Source organism: Anastrepha obliqua, chromosome 3 (assembly GCF_027943255.1).
Source record: "Anastrepha obliqua isolate idAnaObli1 chromosome 3, idAnaObli1_1.0, whole genome shotgun sequence".
Taxonomy (NCBI): Eukaryota; Metazoa; Arthropoda; class Insecta; order Diptera; family Tephritidae; genus Anastrepha; species Anastrepha obliqua.
In genome coordinates this window covers 87,499,282-87,521,504 of record NC_072894.1, presented here as the reverse complement: position 1 = coordinate 87,521,504, position 22,223 = coordinate 87,499,282, and the positions used below count along the sequence as shown (strand labels likewise).

At 36.8% G+C, this 22,223-nt stretch overlaps 1 protein-coding gene across 2 annotated transcripts in view; it reads right to left on the bottom strand.

Annotated features, from left to right (window-relative positions):
• LOC129240356 (ribose-phosphate pyrophosphokinase 2) overlaps window positions 1-22,223 on the bottom strand; it is a 69,401-nt gene that overhangs the window by 16,775 nt on the left and 30,403 nt on the right. For both annotated transcript variants that reach the window (XM_054876109.1, XM_054876110.1), the window contains one exon: window positions 7,304-7,402. In XM_054876109.1, coding sequence (XP_054732084.1) covers window positions 7,304-7,402 — 99 coding nt within the window. The remainder of the gene's footprint in view (window positions 1-7,303; window positions 7,403-22,223) is intronic.

Genomic DNA, 22,223 nt, shown 5'->3' with positions numbered 1-22,223 from the left:
TGCACTGTTGACTTGCTTTTTTTTATCAATTTCGATATTGCTCGCTCAGATTTTCCGTCTAAGTGCAGTTGAATTACTATTTTGGGTTCCTCCAATGTAGACTGTTTACCATTACGCGGCATTTTGCAAAATACTTTTATAAACTCACCCAATGATTGACAAGGCAACAATGAACAATAACTTTTAATACAAGTATAGAAAATTTAGAAATAACGGTATGCATATTTGCAAAACATGGTTTGCCCGACTTTAAATGTGAGACAGAGAAGTGGCCTTTTTCAGTTTTTTATACATTAACATTTTATAAAGCAACTTGGAATATATTTTTTTTGTTGTTTTTAAATAAAACAATTTTTGTGAAAAAACAGAAAAAGGTAGAACGTGTTTTCTTTCATCAAAACATAGATATTATGTCTAGAAGTTTTCGTATGCATCTGCCTGACTTTGAATGTGAGTGACTGTATATAAATTTATCTTTTTTTAACACAGATTTTATACAATACTTCTAACTTTGCAGGTAATCTCGTTAAAAAATCAAATGTATGATTAGCGGACGTGACGAAATAAAAGTGGTTTTTCCTCGTTAAGAGTTTCCACTATTCTCAAGTTGTTTTATTTATTACTTCAGTGTAGGTTTACAAATGGCACATATAGATTCCAATCCGATGCATGGTCAAAATACATACATATATGACACAAATCCATGGGAATAGTTAAGTTAATAATATAAATAATTAGGTACCACTTATAAAATAACATAAAATTATTATATGGCTTACAACGACCTTTTTTAATTTTTTACTACATTTTCAGAAAGGGGATAAACTTATGTCCTTTTTTCCCTTGCTTCCAAATTGCATCAATGGATTAAGTAGCATCCGAAATCAGTTGTCAAACTTTACTTAACCTTGTATAATTGAATCATGGATTTATATGGTTTTTGTTGGATAACGAATCATATTTTTTATAAAAAAATAATGAACATTCAAACAAAAAAGAATAGTATAGGGTGTTTTTTTTAGAGGTTAGGTTTTCAAGATGAAATAAAACGTATATAATTTAATGTTATGGCCAAGAATTTAGCTTTATTATAAAGATAAGGGTTTGCCATTATGTTTTAAAAATGATTTCGGGCAAGTGGCCGCCGCGGCTGGCTCGAATAAATTCCAGCCGAGAGGCCCAATTTTCGACCACTTTTTGCAGCAATTGGGGCCGTATGTCAGAAATAACGCGCCGAATATTCTCTTCCAAGACGTCAATCGTCTCGGGCTTATCTGCGTAGACAAGCGACTTCACATAGCCCCACAAGAAATAGTCCAGCGGTGTTATATCGCACGATCTTGGAGGCCACGCCATAGGTCCACGGCGCGAGATAATGCGCTCACCAAAAGTTTCCTTCAATAAATCGATTGTTGCGTTGGCTGTATGGCATGTAGCGCCGTCTTGTTGGAACCAAAGGTCGTCCACATCAACATCGTCCAATTCAGGCACGAAAAAGTCATTAATCATGGCTCTATAGCGCTCTCCATTGACTGTAACATTATGGCCGGCTTCATTTTTAAAGAAATATGGACCAGTGATTCCCTCTGCCCATAGAGCACACCAAACAGTGACTTTGTGAGGATGTAACGGCGTCTCAGCAATGGCTTGTGGATTATGTTCACTCCAAATGCGACAATTTTGCTTATTGACATCCCCATTCAACCAAAAGTGAGCTTCATCGCTGAAAAAAATTTTCTTCGATGCGTCGCGCGAACCGAACCATTATTTTCGTAATAAATTTGCACGATTTACAAACGTTGTTCAGGTGTAAGTCTATTTATTATGAAATGGCAAACCAAACTGAGCATAAATCAAGTGACAGCTGTCAAAAAGACCATCTACGAAAAAAGTAGTGCCAACTTGAAAACCTAACCTCTAAAAAAAACACCCTTTAGTTAAATGTTCATTCTTTAAAGGTTAAGTACCAACTCGGCAGCCTTGATGTTGTTTTTTTACAAATATAAGTGCAAATTTTATCAAACAAAATGTTTAATTGCAGTAAAAATTAAACTTTTGATGAACATTTTGTCGCCGGCAACACTTTTTCCATTTTGACGCTTTATTTTGTTATATTTCGTTGAAAATCATTTGCCGGATTACAAATACTTGAGTAAGTTTTATAAAAACACGGTGGCCACCATAGCCGAATGAATTGGAGCGTGACTACCATTCAGAATTGGGAGTAGCAATTAATTGAAGCCATTAGACAAAAAAAATAGTCGATTTATTAGTACCTTAGATCCAACCCACTGGCCAAAAGGTATCAAAAAGAAACCCCCTTAATTAACTTCTGCATTATTAAAAATATATCCTATGAAAGCCTGACAACAAAATCGTGTTTAGAGCTTTCTTCAGACCATTATTCACTAATTATGACCTTACTTGGACTTACTGAAGTAAAGGAATCTCTGAGCCTATATAATTCTATAACGAATAGGACTAATGCTCGTCAAATACTGGAAGAAGAACTTATAATAAATATATCAGTGAAAACTCAAAATGAAATAGACTCCGCTATTGTATTGGGTATGCAACTAACTTTTAAAGGTTTTTTTTTTCGATTTCAAAAATTTATTGTTAAAAATTTTTACAACCTATTTTATCCAAAATACTGTCCATCACTAGCTATAACTTTTTCCCACTTCTCTGGTAATGCATGGATTCCGTCCCAATAAAACTGCTCGCTTTTGGAGGCGAAGAACTCATCAAGCCAATTTTGGATACCTTCAACCGAAGTGAAACGCACTCCCGTAAGGGTATTCAGCATCGACCGGAACAAATGGTAATCTGATGGTGCAAGATCTGGGCTATAAGGCGGGTGGGGTAGAACTTCCCATCCGCTACCATCGAGATAGTTTTTGACCACTTGTGCGGCATGCGGCCGAGCATTGTCATGATGAAAGATCAATGTCTCATGTCTGGTTTCCCATTCCGGACGTTTTTCCGCAATTGCTCGCTTCAATCGCATAAGTTGTTGTCTGTAGAGTGCTTCGTTTATCGTCTGACCACTTTTCAGTAGTTCGTGGTAAAAGATTCCCTTCTGGTCCCACCAAACTTCAAAAGTTGGTGGCCTTCCTTTGCGCTCCTTGTCGGCTGTGTCAAAGTCACCACTTTTGAATCGTCGGAACCAGTACTCGCAGGTTGAAATTGATGGAGCATTCTCACCGTAAGCCTCACACAGCATCCGATAACTTTCCGCTGTAATTTTCTTCAGATGGAAGCAAAATAGCAATGCTTCCCGCGAATGAAGTTTTGTAGGCACAAAAGCTGACATAGTCTTTGTATAAAAAAATTTTTTGTTTACACTTCGACGAAATGACACAAACTAAGGAACGACACTTAATGATGACGCTTTCACATGAAACTCGTTACATAAATACTCAGTACAATTTGACACTAGTATTACTATATGTTTTAAATCCTTTAAAACTTAGTTGCACACCCAATATATTTCAAGAATAGCATAATATTGTACAAGCAATTGCGTCCTCTACAAAAACGTTGAAAATACCATACTCGTATAAAGAAAATAAAAGAAAAAACATGGCAAACCCCTAGACATCCAGTAGATAAAACTAAACTTTACAAGGCGACGAATGAGCTAAATGTAATTAATACAAAACACAAGGAGAGTAAACTTCAAAATTATAAGACAAATTGGCATGCAATAAATACACCTCCTATCAAAACAATAACCGGCACTTGGGCAAAAACAAGTAAAGAAAAAGCTGATACACTAGCCAAATATTTCTTAGACACATTTACAAGCGAAATGGATGATCAAAACATTAACTTTAAATCTGATAACATAATAAACATTCCGCACACCAAAACAGTGAAATTAGAAATCAAATAAGAAACCTAAACGATAAAAAGTTCCAGGATATGATCTACTAAATCTACTAAACATAAGAAATATATTTAACTGCATGTTGGAGACTAAATACTCTCACGACTATGGAATTTTGCTCAAATTACCGCCATATCCAAACCAAGAAAAGATGTCACCAAAACTGTCTCATATCGGCACATTAGTTTATTGGCAATACTTTCAAAAGTGTTCGAAAAAATATTGTTTGATCGACAAGAACCAATTCTGACAACCAAAGTGATACCAAGCCATCAATTCGGATTTAGATGACAACACTCAAAAGTCCAACCAACTCACAGGATTGTCAACGAAGTACTTAACGATAAGAATGACAAAAAGTATTATGTAACTGTATACTTGGACATTGCAAAAGCATTTGATAAAGCTTGGCAGAAAGGACTCATGCATAAAATTTTTCACAAAAATATTATGAAATTTTTAAGAGCTACTGATCGAAAATTGTATATAAATTTTGAAGACGAATATTTCGATATATTAAGAATATGACCGTTGTTGTTGTATCAGCATAAACATTCCCCATTTTTACATACGGGGAATGCTGCTGGACTGGCAATCCTTGCCCGGATATAAATCCGGGTCGTTTCGGTAACGTAGAACCAACTGCCGTGAAAACGGCCGTCCGTCTTATGACATGGTTAACATAGCTAGTGAAATTCAGCGTAGAGTCGGAAATTACGCCTAAGCCTTTAATTTCTTCAACGGATTTTTAAGAGCTACTGATCGAAAATTGTATATAAATTTTGAAGACGAATATTTCGATATATTAAGAATATGACCGTTGTTGTTGTATCAGCATAAACATTCCCCATTTTTACATACGGGGAATGCTGCTGGCAACTGTTTTCCAAACAGAAGTTTTAGCCATCCTGAAAGTAGCCGAATGACTAATCGAGAGGAGATGGAGCGGGAAACAGATTGGAGTTTTCAGTGACAGCCAGGCTGCACTGAAGGCCCGGGAGAACGCGAAGCAAACCTAAAAGATTGTTCAAGAATGTAAGAAGAAGCTCAATTCTGTCGCAAGACAAAACAGGCTTGTACTTATATGGGTTCCGGGACACTCCGGTGTTCAAGAAAACGAAATCGCCGACGAATTGGCCAACCGGGGATCAGCGGTGCCCCCACAGGGGCCAGAGCCAATAATCGGAATCAGTTCCGCAGGAATCATGAATTGGATCAGCGATTATGTAGGCAATCAGCGTAAAGAACGATGGTCCGGTGTAGAACGCTGCAGAGCTGCAAAGTGTTTTGTGATAAGTCCGAACAGAAAACTGTCAAACTTTCTACTAAAACTTAGAAGGAAAGACTTTCGGTTGATGGTCGGTATTATTACAGGACACAACCCATGGGGTCAGCATATGACCACCATTGGAATCATTGAGGATCCAGTGTGAGTGTCCTGCCTTTGCTAGAGCACGGGTACGAGTTTTGGGTTCCGTTGCCATGAGAATGAGTAATATTCGTTCTCTAAAACTGGAGATATTAACAGATTTTCCAAAGAATCTGGAAAATTCTCACAGGACTAACTATCTCTATATCTGTCTCTATTCTTTCCTATCTCTTTCTCTGATACTTTTCTCCTTCCCTCCTTGGCTATCAACCCCTTTCCATAGCTTTAAATACAATGGGCTTTTTAGCCTGAGTGTTTTAGGAGCCACCAAATGTCCTGGTGCTCCTTGGCTCGAACTTTTCAAATTTCAATTTCAATTAAATGCAAAGTATTGTTTGATTTAGCATATTTTACGTGAAAGCATTTGCTTATATTTAGTGACAAACGAGTCGGATTGCAACTTTTCAGAGTCACTAGCACTGTTAATCACCGCAAATATTTTAAGATCATCAGCATACAACAAGTGTTCATCAAATGAAGAGCATGAACCAATCTCGTTAATACAGAGAATAAAAACGTCGGTGACTGTTTGCAGCTTTAGTGCTCGCACCTAAAGAGCACAAAATTGAGCAAAACTCATTCCGTAGAGAGCAACTGTGTTCTTTTAGTTACATATTTACACAATACATCGGTTTGCGTGCGTATGTGTTCGGTTGTATCTACACAATGTTGCCATTGATATTTGTGCTTACACACTTTTCACACATCCGCGTTATCAGTTACAATTTTTCATTAATTAGTTATTTTAACAAAAATTAAAAATTTTCCAAGTTCATTTTGTAAATGATTTCGCAATGTATTGTTTGGCAACACTGTGTGGTGAGAGAGCAATCCTGAGAGGAAGTTTCAAAAATCCTGCGACAAAATCTACGATTCTACGATACGTAAGGGAAGTAATTTTTCATTTACATGGGGCTCTCATTAGTTTGATCGTAACGGCTGACAGGGAACTGCGTTTACGTCGGTGGCTGTTTTCAGCATTAGTTTCACCATGCGGAACAGCAACAATAGGCACGTTTACAGGCGACATAGTAGCAGTCACTGGTAGTAGTGGCTCCTGTTTTTTGATTTGATTTTCGCATTTTTTGTGTTCCTTACATGACGCTCACATGCAAGAGCACAAGCTCGAAGCTCTTTAACCTCAGCGTTTAGTTGTACAAGAGCAAAGGAGACAACAACGGTTTGACACAATTTAAGTAGATTGACACAATTTGAGCGAAAAAGATCATTGCATTTATCGTATTGCACTTGATCTTGTATACGCTCAACTTTATTGGCACATAGACACGCATTGTTAGTTCGAAATAATATACAATAGCCGAAAAGAATAAATGTAATACACTAGAGCCACTGTCTCATAAAGATAATTACACAATTTCTTATTTTTGATGGCTTATGTTCATATTTAATAACTTCGATAGCGGAGCAATCAAAAACACGATCGTTCATACACATTGCTTTAGAAAGAGGGAATCTAATATTCCACATATTGTGGAGTACCAGAACACGCAAAGAAAAAAGCGAGGAAATTTAACCAAGACGTTACGAGTATTACGTTGGATAGAAAAAAAAATGTATTACAGATAATTTTAAAGGAGACGTTATCTTTGAACAGAAGCTCTCGTCTAAGAAAAAGAACGATCTACATGTGCCTTATTCTATTCAAATAAGGGAAAAGTTAATTGCAGATGATTGGCGATGAACCCGGCCGACTGAGGTGACATCTTCCGACTTTTTTGGAAAAGTTGACATTTGAACAAGAAAAACCTCGCAAAAATTGTTTAATTATCAACTATGATCATTCTAATCATCATGGTAAGAATCTATGAATGAACACAAAAAAGAAGCAGCACCGCCTGGAAAATGAAAAGTGTCACAATCGGCAGGAAAGATGTTTACAACTGTTTTTTTGCGATTCAGAAAACATATTTTTCGCCGATTATAAACAAAATGTATTTTTTGAACTAATAATTTTTATTTACCTGTATTTGCGAAGCATGTAAATCCATAGTTATAATATGATCAGCTCCCGCTACAGACAACATGTTTGCGACTAATTTTGCAGATATGGGTGCCCGACTCTGTAGATAATAAATAAAATAAAATAATGAAATCAGTAGATATAGTTACAAACGTGACAAATAAAATGAAGTGTTTTAATGACTTAAGACTGAATACCTCGTGCACAGGCTATGTTTTAGTTCTATAAAAATTATGATCAAAATTTTCACTTTGTTTTAGAAAACTCCTGAGTGTGCAGATTTAGAACCAATTAAATTTTAGTACCAAATAAATTTTATGTCGCTGAAAAATCGCGTTGATATTTTGTATTTTTATTTACCACGTTGAGAATTTTCTCCCATATAAAAGACATGTGCTTTATTATATGGGTTTTATGGCATGGCCTTATACTACTACACACACTATCCTGGGGGCTTCGTACGGCATTTATAGATTTTTACCTGCGAGCAGTGCCATGGAAATGCGAGACAAGCCGGAAACATATTTCTGTTTTGAAGGCTAACTTTTTTTGCTTCACAGTTTTAAGCACTAAAGTTCCTTATTTCCTTCTCTTAGTTTCCTAAATGCACAGATAAATACGCAACGCTTTGGTGTCAAATTTGTCTCAAAGACTTTCAAAATATGTTTTGCCGTGTTTGAATCACTGCTGCTTAAATAATTAATTTCCTTTACAATTTTCGATATTTCAGTGCCTGTACAACATTTTGGTGAAAAGATGCCAACTAAGATTTAAAAATTTTAACGTAAATGTACCTACTTAAATTAGGTTATCTATTGTGCTCCATAGCTCCAAACTTATGTATAGATGATTGGTTTAAAAGACACAGCTGATTGCAAATTTCACGCCTACGGGTGAAAAAAGGCCAACTGAGATTTAAAAATATTAACGTAAATGTACTTTAATTAGGTTAACTATTGTGCTTCATAGCTCCAAACATATGTATAGATGATTGGTTTAAAAGACACAGCTGATTGCAAATTCCACGTCTATGGGATGTGTTACACCCTCTCGTACAAGCTGGTTAAACCAGCCATATAAATTATATATGAGTATATCGAACTATAAGCATGTAGAGGAGGGGTCACCCGCTTATATACGTTTACATACATATGCATATTAAGGTACTAACAACATACAAAGGCGGTTCAATAAGTACCCGTGTTTGATGACAGAGGGCGTTCCTGAGGGAAGTTAAGGTTAGCATCGTGTGTTGCCATTTATCAAACGACGGCAAAACAAATTTCAGACTGATCGATAGGCTAGGGTATATTTAGTAACGCATTTTAATGCGCAACATACGTTTGCAGTATGAGCATAGCGTTCAAAAACGCAAATATGGCAGCACTGCAAATGCAACGTCATTTCTGCATAAAAAGTCGCGCAATATGTGCAGGAAAAATTTTAAGACTGCCATTTAACGATATCTGATGAAAAGTAAGTATAATAGTAATTTTTTTAGCTTTTTATGAAAAAATATATTGAAAACACGATAGTTAAACTATATTTCATTATATTTTTCTTTGTTTTAGCGATTATTTTAGTACTTCCAAAGTGAAATTGTTGCTCAGAGTAAGACTGAGCATGGAAAGAGAGTTCTCCTCGGGAAGGAGGAAGAAGAGGATCCTCTGGAATAAGATTGTGGAAGAAATAAAAAAAGTTAATAAAGACATGAAGATCGACAGGAACATCGCCTAGCGAATGTTTTCAAATCTATTAATCACATACAAGCGTATAAAAAAAGAAATAATGCATCTGGTGGGGAAGCATATTACATTACATTCATAATGTAACGTATAAACGTTTTTCTAATGATTTCCCACAACGACCGGTCCTTGCAGTTAACCAAATTGATTTTATTAAAAACTGATTCAACTGGATATCGAAAACTTACCCCAAAAGTGAACCAATTCATTCGAAAATGCGAAAAACATATATTACCGAGAAATGATTTTATTGTTTAAAAAAGATTTGTTTTTCGGTTTCGTTTTCGTTTTAATACAAAATATGTCCTTCTTTTAAGCTTTACGCGGTTTTTTTCTTAAATTTTATAAAAAATTATCAGTTTTTAACTCACATGCATCGTCGGCTACTAAACTTAGTAATAATTCCGTTTTACTGCAGAGCGCGTTCTTAAATGCACAAATTTATTTGCAAAACGTCAGTAAATCTATCAATTGCATGAATTGTCACATTGGCAGTGATGCCAGCCAACACTGCAATTACTGCGCATTATTATTCGTTTCTGAATATACCCTTAGTTTGGATTTGACAACTATTCCGAAGCACGAAACACGTCTTGGTGATTTCCACTAAGATGGAAAAAGAGCAGTATCGTTCAATAATTCGCTTTTAGTTTTTGGATGGGAAAAAATTCGAGGAGATAAAAGCAAAGTTGGATGTCGTTTATGAGGACGCTTCGCCATCTATGGCCACAGTTAGATATTTAAACGTGGGCGAACATCCGTTTTTGATGAGGAGCGACCAGGACGACCGGCAGACGTAGTTACCGAAGAAATCATTCAAACAGTCCACGACATTATTCTCGCTGATCGACGAACGAAAGTGCGCCTAGCAACAGAGATCATAGCTGTGTCGACCGGAACAGCAATTAATATTTTACATGATAAGATGGCCATGAAAAAGTTGTCGGCCCGATGAGTTCCGCGTTTGCTTACGGTGGAGAACAAGCGGATGCAACTGTTAACTTCGAATCAGTGTTTGGAGCAGTTTAAGCGAGACCCAAAGGAATTTTTGCGTCGAGTTGTCCCCAATCAAAACAAGTAATTTCTCTTGGTGAATCTGCTCCAAAGAAAGCGGAAGGTCAGTTTCATCAGCCGGAAAGGTCAGGGAGACGATTTTTTGGGATGCGAACGGCGTCACCATCATGAATTAAAAAAAAAAAGAACGAACAATCACTGGAATTGTCCAGAAGTTGTATTGACTACAGTGGGTTATTGGTCCGCTTTTACAAAACATTGAAGGAGTCACGGCCGCATTTGGTGAAAAAAAGGAACTGTTTCACCACGATAACGCACCACCACATTCATCCGGAGTTTTCACCGCCAAACTGCATGATTATGAATTACTGCCGCACCCCCCGTATTCACCCGATCTGGCTCTCTTCGACTTTTTCTTGTTTCCTAACATAAGTCCGCGCACTCGGCACCAACGTCACTGTTATAATTTCGAGGTTGTAAAAGTCGTTGTTTAGTAGGCAAATGAGTAGTAAACTCCTCTGTCGACGAACAAAACACTCTACAAGGCTCTCATCATGCCCGTCCTAATGTATGGCGCAAAAGCTTGGACGATGACAACATCCGATGAAGCGACGCTTAAAGTGTTTGAGAGAAAGATTCTGCGTAAGATTTTTGGACCTTTGCACGTTGACAACGGCGAATTCGCAGGTGATGGATAGAACGATGAGCTGTATGAGCTTTACGACGCATGAACATTCGATGCGGTACCAGCTGGTGGTAGCAGAGGAAGAGGAAGACCTCTTTTTCGTTGGAAAGACCAGGTGGTGAAGGACTTGACCAACTGGCATCGGTTAGCACGAGGAAGAAACAACTGGCGCGTTTTGTTAAATTCGGCCAAAATCGCGTAAGCGGTTATCACGCCACGGTGACATAGACGCTTTACGGCGACATAGACATAGCTCAGCGAATAAAGATCCAGCGGCTACGTTGGCTGGGTCATGTCGTCCGAATGGATACAAACGCTCCGGCTTTGAAAGTATTCGATGCGGTACCAGCTGGTGGTAGCAGAGGAAGAGGAAGGCCTCCTCTGCGTTGGAAAGATCAGGTGGAGAAGGACTTGGCTTCACTTGGTGTGTCCAACTGGAGCCGGTTAGCACGAGAAAGAAACGACTGGCGCGCTTTGTTAAGCTCGGCCAAAATCGCGTAAGCGGTTATCGCGCCAATTAAGAAGAGAAGAGGTTATCACGCCAATTAAGAAGAAGATGAACATGAAGAAATGGCTCGCGGGAAAACAAACTTTTCTAGCGTGGAAGTCATCGCCGAGACAGAAGGGTATTTCGGAGAGTTCGAAAAATTATATTTTTTTCAGGGGTTAAAAAATGGTCGGAGCGTGGTGAGAAAAGTATCTTTTTAAAAGGATATTTGAAAAATAAAAAAATGGCGTCTTCATTTCTAACACGTGTACGTATTGAACCTCCCTCGTATATAAATATGGTATATATCGTTTAATATTTTAAATGTTCAAAACAGCCTACTGAGAGTTGAAAATATTAATGTTAACGATCTTAATGGGACAGATACCTATAAACGGCCATATTTTCCCTGATTTTCATAAAAATTATTTAAAATGAAGAAGTCAATATATTTTTTTCAAAATTGGTATACAGTTTATTTATACATTAAAATATTATAATATAAATTTTTTTTAATTTAATCATTTAAAATGGCGGATGTACACTCAATTCTTCCAGGAAGTCGCAGCGGGGCTTCTCAATCGGCGGGCATTGTAGCATCGGCGTCAGTGACCTGAATACAAAAAACCAAAAATTTGTTTGTTTATTAATGTCATAATTTCCATATGAATTAAACAAAAAGGGGGAAAAAAATTGCGTAATAAATGTTTAAAAAGAAATGAACTGATTTTTCCTACTGTTTTTGCATCGAAAAATAATTTTTTCGTAAACTTGTATTCACACAGAAAGTAATATCATAAAAAACATGTGTGCAAAATTTCAGGCAGATCGGTCAATAACTTTTCGAGTTATCGTGTACGCCAATTCGAAAAATATAGTTTTGAGAAAAACGCGTCTAAAGTCGGCAACGCAACTATACCTCTCCCAGCGCTCGAGCGCAAAGAATTCGAATTTCGAAATTTTACAGGTAATACATACATATTTATAGCTTTGTTCAATAGCATCCAAAAGTTGTAAGTTTTTCCGACAGGATGGCAGAAATAACTTCAAAGCTCCAACAAAACTTACAGCTTGTAGCAGTTAATAAATAAAACTAATGGCATTCTTACCATCACTGCTTTTCTAAATGTTAAAATGTTCAGAATGTGCCCAGGCCCCTGCTATAAACACATTTATACATATTTTGCTATATGCATCTACAAAAGAGATGCCCTCATACCAAAGCCATGCGCCTAATGGTTTCGAAGGTATGGCTAATTAAAAGTGTATATAAATACATAAATTTTGTTGTTGGTGTAATGTTTTATGTTGGAATGGTGATTTGCTAATGGCATGAAGCCAGGTCCGATGCACTTAATTGAGATACAGTAGATATGATTTATTTTGAAAAAAAAAAACAACATATTTCAATTATTTATTTATTTAATCTAAGAATTTACTATCTTTCCATCTACGAATAACACAAAGTAACTTGAAATAAATAGTTTGAGCAATACGAGTATTGGATGAATAGTTAGTTCTCACGTTACATGAAGGGAACGTTGGGAAACATTAAATCTGATTTCTTCCACCAAATACGTAGAATCAATTGCTCTATTGATGATTTTATAAGTAAAAGAAACGCTTAGAATAAGCCAACGCTTTTCAAGCAATTTAATGTTTTTGAGTAATAGGCGAGAGGATATGACGTTGCGGGTTCAGTAAAGGTTAAAGAGCGAAGAGTGAACATAAGAGAAATTTTTTGAGCACGTTCAATCTTATTGGTTGCAAGCTAATTAGTTGGTCTTCATATAAGAACAGAATATTCAAGATGTGGCTAATAAATGACGTAAAAGGACACTTAAGAGTGTACGGATCAGAATAAAAAATTACTTCAAATTTTACTACCGCTCTTATGGAGACGATTTAATAAAATGTATCTTACAAATATTTGAGTAATTTATTTGAAAACTATTACTCAAATTCAAAAAAGTTGACTTCAGGGGACCTTAATTTAAGATTGCCTATATTTCTCTGAACGTTAATAACATCCAAAGCGCCTTTGATTACCGAAATTCACTTTAAGTTATCTGCGTAAAGTATGAATTTCGCAAAGGAAAAACAACTACTGATACCACTTATAAAAAGTATGAAAAGAAACACGCAAATGCAATCGACTTGAAAGCCATACGAAAAATACTCGAAACACTGAATGCAGCGAGATTGGAAACTATCGACCTACCGCCGACAAACCCGTTTTTTCAATAATCCCAGAGGATAGAAATATATTAAATATTAACTTTAAAGAATAGACTAAAGACACATAATTTTGTGCGGAAAGTCCGTCTGCAAGCATATGTGGAAGATTTGAGTTTGTTAATATTGTTATGTTTCCTCAAAATAAAACACCCCTCTATAATATAATTGAGTTCGATCACTTGTTTCCTAAATAAAACTCATAAACTAATGGCAACACAACTTATTTGCTTTATTTAATGCCTTATCACTTTATATCACTTTGTTCGTTCAACTTAAGACAAATTACTTTGCCCGCATGTATCTCTGCATATATACTTATACATGTACATAACAACTATGGTAATTTCTAGATGTTACAACTCGTATTTTCGGGCAACTATTGTTGCGAGATGTTTCGCGAGTGTTCATGATTCCTCACAATACCATCTTTGATGTCATTAAAATAAACAATTAGATCCCCAAAGTCAATCGAGGAATTAATAATGAACTGACAGTTATAGGAAGTGTCGCAATTGTGAGCAAAATTAACTCAGCAAATAAATTAACTTAGTCTCACGAACGCTGAACACCATAAGCTGGCTTGAGCGTGCGATGAACTCTTTTCACATAGGCGTATGTCTTTCCATGATGAAAAGTCCATGAATACTGAAAAAAGTATGTATTTAGTTTGACAGTAGTCACGCGAGATCTGTCGAAAAACCTTACTAGAAAAAGTACCTCCAATCTGATCACCCTTTATAGGTATTTAAGCACTACACAAAGCTATATTATTGCGCATAAGTTGCTAGGCTGGTTCTAGCTGATTCGACTATATTTTTTTGTTGCGGCGGTTTCCATAACGGAGCCTGCAGTTTCTTTTTGCGTAAAGCTGGAAAACGTTGCATTCTTAGTGCCATGTAGACTATACAGCCTTTATAATTGGCTGTGTGTTTTTCTCCACAGAATGCGCATTTAATATTGCTACTATTTCCATTAACCCATTATGTACTAGCGTTGCCATATGGCAACACTGTAGGTTGAATTTACAGTTATCCAAAACAGCAAAAACCAGCCACCTTAGATTGTTTAAGTTATTATATTCGTGTAACGGAAAGCTTTCACCATTGACGAAGCGATTTTGTTTCTATTTTTTCCTTAAATTCGGCGAGTAAGTCTATGGTTTTTCTAGTGCATTTTGTGAATCGCGAAAAAATGTCGCATCGGAAAAGGTAAGTTGAAATATTTTTCATAAATGTACATATATTTTTTTGGTTGTAAATATTTTAGTATTATGAATGTATAAATATTCTAAAGCAACAACAATTTCTTGTGAACTAATTTCTAATTTTCTGTTGTCGAGGTTATTTCTCAGCGTTGCCAAATGGCAACGCTAGTCCATATGATGTACAACTATTCTAAATAATAACTTTTTTGTGTTAGCTTGAAATTGCATGAGATAGAAGATGAATTGGAACAATGGGATGATGCTCAGGATGTTTACATTGAGCCACCGGAGGTTGCAGAATACACCGACGAGGATTCAGCGGATGAGGATTCTGGTGGATTCATTGACAACTTGACTGGAAGACAACTCTTGGCTACTGCTGAAATCGTCACGCGGAGAACGTCTTTTGAGGAAACCGAAGATGAGGTTACAGCTCATGGTCCAGCTAAAAAGCGTAAAGTCAGCTATAAATGGAAGAAAGCTGACTTGCCAGATTTACCCTCCACCGAATTCGAAACGACAATTTCTCAGGACTACGAAGGCAAGACTTGTACGGATATGTTTGAATTATTTTTTGATGAGGGCGTTTGTCAGTTTCTAATTGACCAGACCACTAAGTACGCATTATTTTTGAACTGCCCAGATCCCCGTATAAACATAGCGGAACTTAAATGTTTTTTTGCCATTTTGATTGTCTCGGGTTATAACAAGTTACCAAGTAAAAAATCGTACTGGGAAACTGGCGATGATATGCGAAATTCTTTGGTATCTAATGCTATGCGGCGAGATAAGTTTATACAAATCATGCGATTTGTTCATGCGAGTGATAATACTCAATTGAACAAGAACGATAGAATGAGTAAATTACGACCGTTGATGAACGTTTTAAAAAATAAGTTTCTTGAGCACATTCCAATCGAACAAGATCTAAACTACGACGAAAGCATGATTGAATATTACGGAAGACATGGATGTAAGCAATGTATTCGGAATAAGCCTATTCGTTTCGGATATAAAGCTTGGTGCCTAAATTCTGTCAGTGGATATTTAGCTAATTTTGAGGTGTATCAAGGTTCGATTCCAGGCTCTAATTTGGAACATGAGCAGAAATTCGGTAAAGCGACAGCTCCAATGCTAACTATGATAAACGAGTTACCTCTAGCTATGCGGACACAAAAGCTGCGGTTTTATTTTGATAATCTTTTCACAGGTATTCCACTATTGATGCACTTGAAAAAGATGGGTTATGGTGGTACTGGTACTCTTCGCCAAAACCGATTACCTAAAGAATGTCCGATTGCTAAAGTTGAAACCATGAAGAAGAGAGAAAGAGGTTCGTATGAATATGCTAGTCAAGGCGACGTCGTTGTAGCCCGCTGGATGGATAACTCTGTTGTGACAGTCGCCTCCACCGATCATAAAGTACACCCGCTTGGTACAGCATCTCGATACTCGAAGGCTTGTAAACAGAAAATCAAAATTCCTCGACCCCATCTTATTGGTGCTTACAATCAATCAATGGGAGGCACAGATCTCATGGATGCTCACATAAATAATTACAGGATTGGTATTCGAAGCAAGAAATGGTGGTGGCCTATCTTTACTTGGCTTATTGATGTTTCAGTAAACAATTCATGGATTTTGATGCGCAAATCCGGTAGGAATATTTCTCAGTTAGATTTCCGTCGTGAAATTGCTCAAACATATTTGAAAAAGTACGCGAATCCTCCAAAAGCGGGCGGCAGACCATCAACCTCTCAGTTTGGAGGAAGGATACTGGAAGGAGTTAGGTTTGACGGATTACATCATTATCCCCGGTCTGTTGACAAGAAACGAAGGTGTGCTGGTGAAAATTGTCAAACTATAGGCAGGGTCACATGTTCAAAGTGTAATGTAGGATTGTGTCTCAAGTGTTTTGAAAAATTTCATACGAAATACTAATTATAATAAAAATAATGTATAACTCTATGAACTATGAATAACTCTACTACAAGATAAGAATAGTTAAACTATAATAAATACTTGTTTTCTTAACACAAATTAAGTTTTATTTCATTCAAAATAATTCATCAAAAATTTTGATTTAAGTACTCGTATGTGCCTTGCGTTGCCATATGGCAACAGTCTAAAACTCAAGAATTATAAAAAAATTTTATATTTTTTTTTCATAATATATTTATTTAGACATCATTTAGTATATCCATGAAAATACTATTAAATATAACGTGTTTTGAAACTCCGTCCCTAATGGGTTAATTGAACAGTTCACAGTTTTTTGGGGGCCTGCACATTTAACACAGATTGGGTTTTTTTGTGCAGTAATTTTTAGTAAGCCCATATATTTGGCAGTTGAGTTACTGTGGAAGGTACCTTGTTTGACGTGGGAAATCGCAATTTACCTTTCCGTGTATAGCCAGTACATTTGTTAAATTTTCTTTTTCTTTATTGTTGGTATTTGTTTTAATTTCCAGAGAGAATAAAGGTAGGGGTAGCTTAGAGCCGCTTTTAAGATCTTGAAAATATGAGGTCTTAGAATGGTGCATATTGCGCAAAATTATTTTAAACACTTTCTCTTCCTTTGGTAGGATTATATAATAATGAGTACTTCGTTCTTTAAAAACCGTTAGATCGTGGTTATTTTGTATACATTCATTAAGAACGTTGATACGAGTGCCTAAAAGTTGTACTTTCCGTACGTAGATAAGTGGTGGCTTTTGTATATTTTTGGGCTTATGATGCTCACATTCACCAACGTAAACGTGCGCCCCAGCTGACACGATGAAACTAATGAGACCCACCACCACTCCGATCCGTAGTATCGTAGATAGTTGACGTTGGATTTTGGATTGTTTCCGTAGAATCGTGTCAGCTGATTGCTCTCTCACCATACAGTGTTGCCAAACAGTACATTTCGAAATCATTTACAAAATAAACTTAGACAAATTTTGATTTTTATTAAAATAATTTAACAAAAATTTTTGAATAATTTTAATTTTAGATAAATGAACTACATATTTGTATTTGCCGGTTCTTGATTTTGGTTTATTATACAATGAAAAATTGTATTTGATAACGCGGGTGTGTGTAAAAATGTGTTTGCAAAAATATCGATGGCAATATTATGTCGATAAACTCACACATGTATTGTGTAAATAGTAACTAAAAAAATGCAGTTGTTTTCTACGTGATAAGCTTTGCTCAATTTTGTATATCCTACGGGCAACAGAAAGGGACTACAATACGTTAGTGAGTGTGAGCACCATTAGATACTTTTTCTTCATTTGCAGTCTCTTCTTCTAATTCGTTCTGTTGACCCAGTATGTCGAATCTGTTCTCTGAAAGCGGTTTACTCAGCCGATATGTGAGCTATTGTTGTTTTGAGGGAAATTTGTTTGTTTTCTTATTTATATTGCTTTCCGGTTTTCGGGAGGACTTCGTATACGTTTAGGTGAGATATTTGCAAATATGTACCTTTTTTTTATTTATATTTTTTTGGATTTTTTTTATAGGTATGTTGCAAAGCTTAGCGAATTAATTAGGCACTTTTCTTATTTAGAGTAATTATCTTGCTAATTTATCGCAATGTTCACCTGGTTTTGGTAGTTATTTCGCAGACCGTTTTATAAACACAACCCTTCACTTGTACTTTTGTTTCAAAATATTATTGTTATATAAAATATATATAAAAGGCGCTTTTTGGGCGTTTGGTCGCGCTCCTCCTCCTATTTGTGGTGTGCGTCTTGGTGTTGTTCCGCAAATGGAGGGACCCACAGTTTCAAGCCGCCTCCGAACGGCAGATATATTTTATGAGCTTTTTCATGGCAGAAATGCATTTACCTGCCGACTGGCGACCGCTATTAGGAAAAACCTTTTCTTCCCATAGGTGTCTCAAGAAGATTCCAACCTACGTACTCCGAATCCCGAATGATAGTCACGCACTAACCCTTTCAACTACGACGGCCGCGAATATGACCCATTGAAATTCATGCAGATTAGAATTTTGATAAGCTGCGAATATATAAATTATATACAAACTTACAAACTAAGAACAATGAACTGATTTACATATATAATAAATATACTTTTCTTTTATACAGGGTCCGGCACTCGAAGTATAACCAATTAAAAAGGCCATAAATTTAGTTTGGAAAATTAATTATAATCATAATTGGCATTGCGAAAATTATAAAAAATGCATTAATCATTACCATTAGCAACGATACTATAAAATTCTAGCGTTATGATAAAAGGCACATGAAGTTGGTCAGTTTTACTTATTGGGAAAACGCATTCAAACAAATTAAATACGAAATTTTCCCCAACGAAGAGCTGTCGAATGCCGCTTTAAAATCGACAAAAAGATGGTGTGTCGATTCTCCTTTCATGGGTCTTTTGCAAAACTTGGCGTATTGTGAATAGTTGGTCGATTGCAGATTCTTCAGGTCTACAGTCGCACTGATAAGGTCCAGTTAGGTGGTTGATGGTGGGCTTCAGCTTTTCATAATTTCCCTCCATAGTTTAAGAATGTTCTAGATGTCACCACATCACCGTCTTTGTTCTTACAACAAAACGCCCCGGTCTTGAAACCTTCTCTTAGCCGCCGAATATTCTAGTAGAATTTTCGGACGTTGTTCCTATTGGCCAGCATCTTAAGCTCCTCGCACTCACGTATTTCGGCCTCTCGTTTCTTCCTCCTGATAATACATTTATCTTCCTCTTCCGGCTCGCCGAAATCCGATTTCTTTTTCGGTGGCGGTACGTAAAGAACGAGAAATGTTGCTCCATCACTCGTGCATGCACGCAGAGCAGGAGTGAGAGTCAAGTAGCGAATCTTCTGGCTGTTTGTTGTGTTTGCAGCTTTCCGATGTCGAACATTCTTTGCGTATTTAGATGCACGTATCTTGTTACAAAGAGGCGTGTGCGTATTTTGGCTGTAACAAAATGATCCGAGTCGCTTTTTAGGGACCGGACGTTCCACGTGTTTGCCCTCCAATCGTAATCCCCAATTCGTTTAAAGTGGTCGTCATCAATGTAGGTAGATGTCATCCGAGACTTTGTTTTCGGTTTCATAGGGGGGGATTTTTACGGGGCGGTTCCCAAACCCAGCACATAACCAGATATTCTAGGTTGATTCGCCTTTTCATATTAGCTCGCTCTCGAACGGATTTTCGGAAGCTACCCAGAAGATACTTGGGCGAAACCTGGAAGTTGTGAGCTGCTTGGGCCATATGCAGAAGAATCTTCTTCGCCACTTCCAAGTGAATGGCGATCAAATATTTCCTCTCCACTTGCGAGGACTTTGCGTTGATTAATCACGCTTTTATTCGTGATCTTAGTTTGGCTCTCAGAACTGATTACCACAACAACGGATGGGCAAGGAGAGAGGAGAGCGAAAAGAGTAACGGCTCACAGCCATAAACTTTGTGCAATAAGCGGGAGTGTAGAAGCAGCCATTAAACACACTGGAAAGGTGATACCGGTAGTGAAGCATGACAAGCTTTTAGTCATGGTGTGAAGGCGCATAGCCAGCAACGGAAAGGTTGATATAATATTTATAAAAAATTAAATTAGATATTTGAATATTCCGCAACGCCATGTGCTAAATAGTGCAACAAAATTTAGTTTCATTGTTGACAATTAATTAATCTAATTTTTAAAACAATTTCACCACATTAACTTAGTATGGCAGATGTCAAAACACTTCCTTGACAAACTGTATGTAGATTCCAGAATTGGTAAAGAGGTGTATGTATGTACACCAATAAACGATTTAGTTTGTGAAGTACACACATACTATATATCCCGATATTCAAAATATTTCAACGAAATCGTATAAATGGATATGCGCGTGAGCAACAGTTTCACTAAATTATTACTGTTGATGAAATAAAAAACATTCTGCTATAGAATTTTGGCGGATAAATTAAAGTAGACGCTTCTATCGACACTGTACTTCACCTCGAAGATGTTGTACACTATCCTACCGAATTTTTAAATTCAATAAACCCATCTGGATTACCACCTCATACACTTAAGCTAAAAAATGGCATACCATTATATTGTTGCGTAATCTTTGACAACCCGCATTTTGTAATGGCATACGAATGCTAATACAAAAATAGCATAGGAATGTTTTAGAATGTATTATATACAGTGTAGAACAGCGTTTATTCCACGTATACCTATGATTTCAACGCATGTGCCACTACAATACAAACATCTTCAGTTTCCTCTAAAAGTTTCAACACAATTTTTTAAAATATATAGGCAAATAAATATATTTGCGATCAGATTTTGGTTTGGTAAAGCATATTTTAGGCTTGTCCTTAAAGTTAATACAAATATGGTAAGACCAAGTGTTTGTGAATCAATGTGAGCAACAGCACACAATTCGAATTGAATACTCGTAGAGAAATAACGGGTGATTTTTAAGCTATTATCTTTTTAAACAGTTGGTTTAAACAGCTGACGCACGTTTCGTGTTTTTTTTTTCACTGTCAAACTTCTTCAGTTTGATCTATAATTTAACCATGAATCGTCTTACAAACGAACATCACTTGCAAATCATTGAATTTTATTATAAAATCCGTGTTCTGTTAAGAAAGTTTATCGCGCACTTCTTCCATTTTATGGTCAGTTTAATCGACCCACTGAGGCGGCTATTCGATCTATTGTGATTAAATTTAGAACCAAATTTACATTATTGGACATCAAACCAGCAACAGAAGAAAATATCGCAGCTGTATCGGCCAGTGTTAATGACGACCATCAATTATAGATTTGTCACCGTTCGCAGCAATTAGGCCTCTGTTACTCAACAACGTGGAAAATTTTGCAAAAGGATTTAGGTATGAAGCCTTTCAAAATACAGCTGGTGCAAGAATTGAAGCCGAATGACCTACTGCAACGCAGAATTTTTAATGAATGGGTTCTTGGAAAGTTGGCCGAAGATCCACTTTTTTATCGAAAAATTGTGTTCAGCGACGAAGCTCATTTTTGGATCAATGGGTACGTAAATAAGCAGAATTGTCGATTTTGGAGTGAAGATCAGCCAGAAGAATTGCAAGAGCTACAAATGTATCCAGAAAAGGTCACAGTTTGGTGAGGTTTATGGGCTGGAGGTATCATTGGACCGTACTTCTTCAAAAATGCTGCGAATCGTAACGTAACTGTGGATGGTGAGCCCTACCGTGAAATGATATCCAAATTTTTTTTTGCCCAAAATGCAAGAGCTTGACTAGCATGACATGTGGTTTCAGCAAGACAATGCTACATGCCACACAACACGCGTAACAATGGACTTATTGAGAGGCGAGTTCGGCGAACATATTATTTCGCATTCGGGACCTGTCAATTGGGCACCCAGATCGTGCGATATAACGCCTTTAGGTTATTTTTTGTGGGGCTACGTTAAAGCTCATGTCTATTCAACAAGCCTGCTTCAATTAACGCATTGGAAGACAACATTAAAGCATTTATATGTGAGATACCAGCCGAATCATTGGAAAGAGTATGCCAAAATTGGCTTAAGCGGATGGACCATTTGAA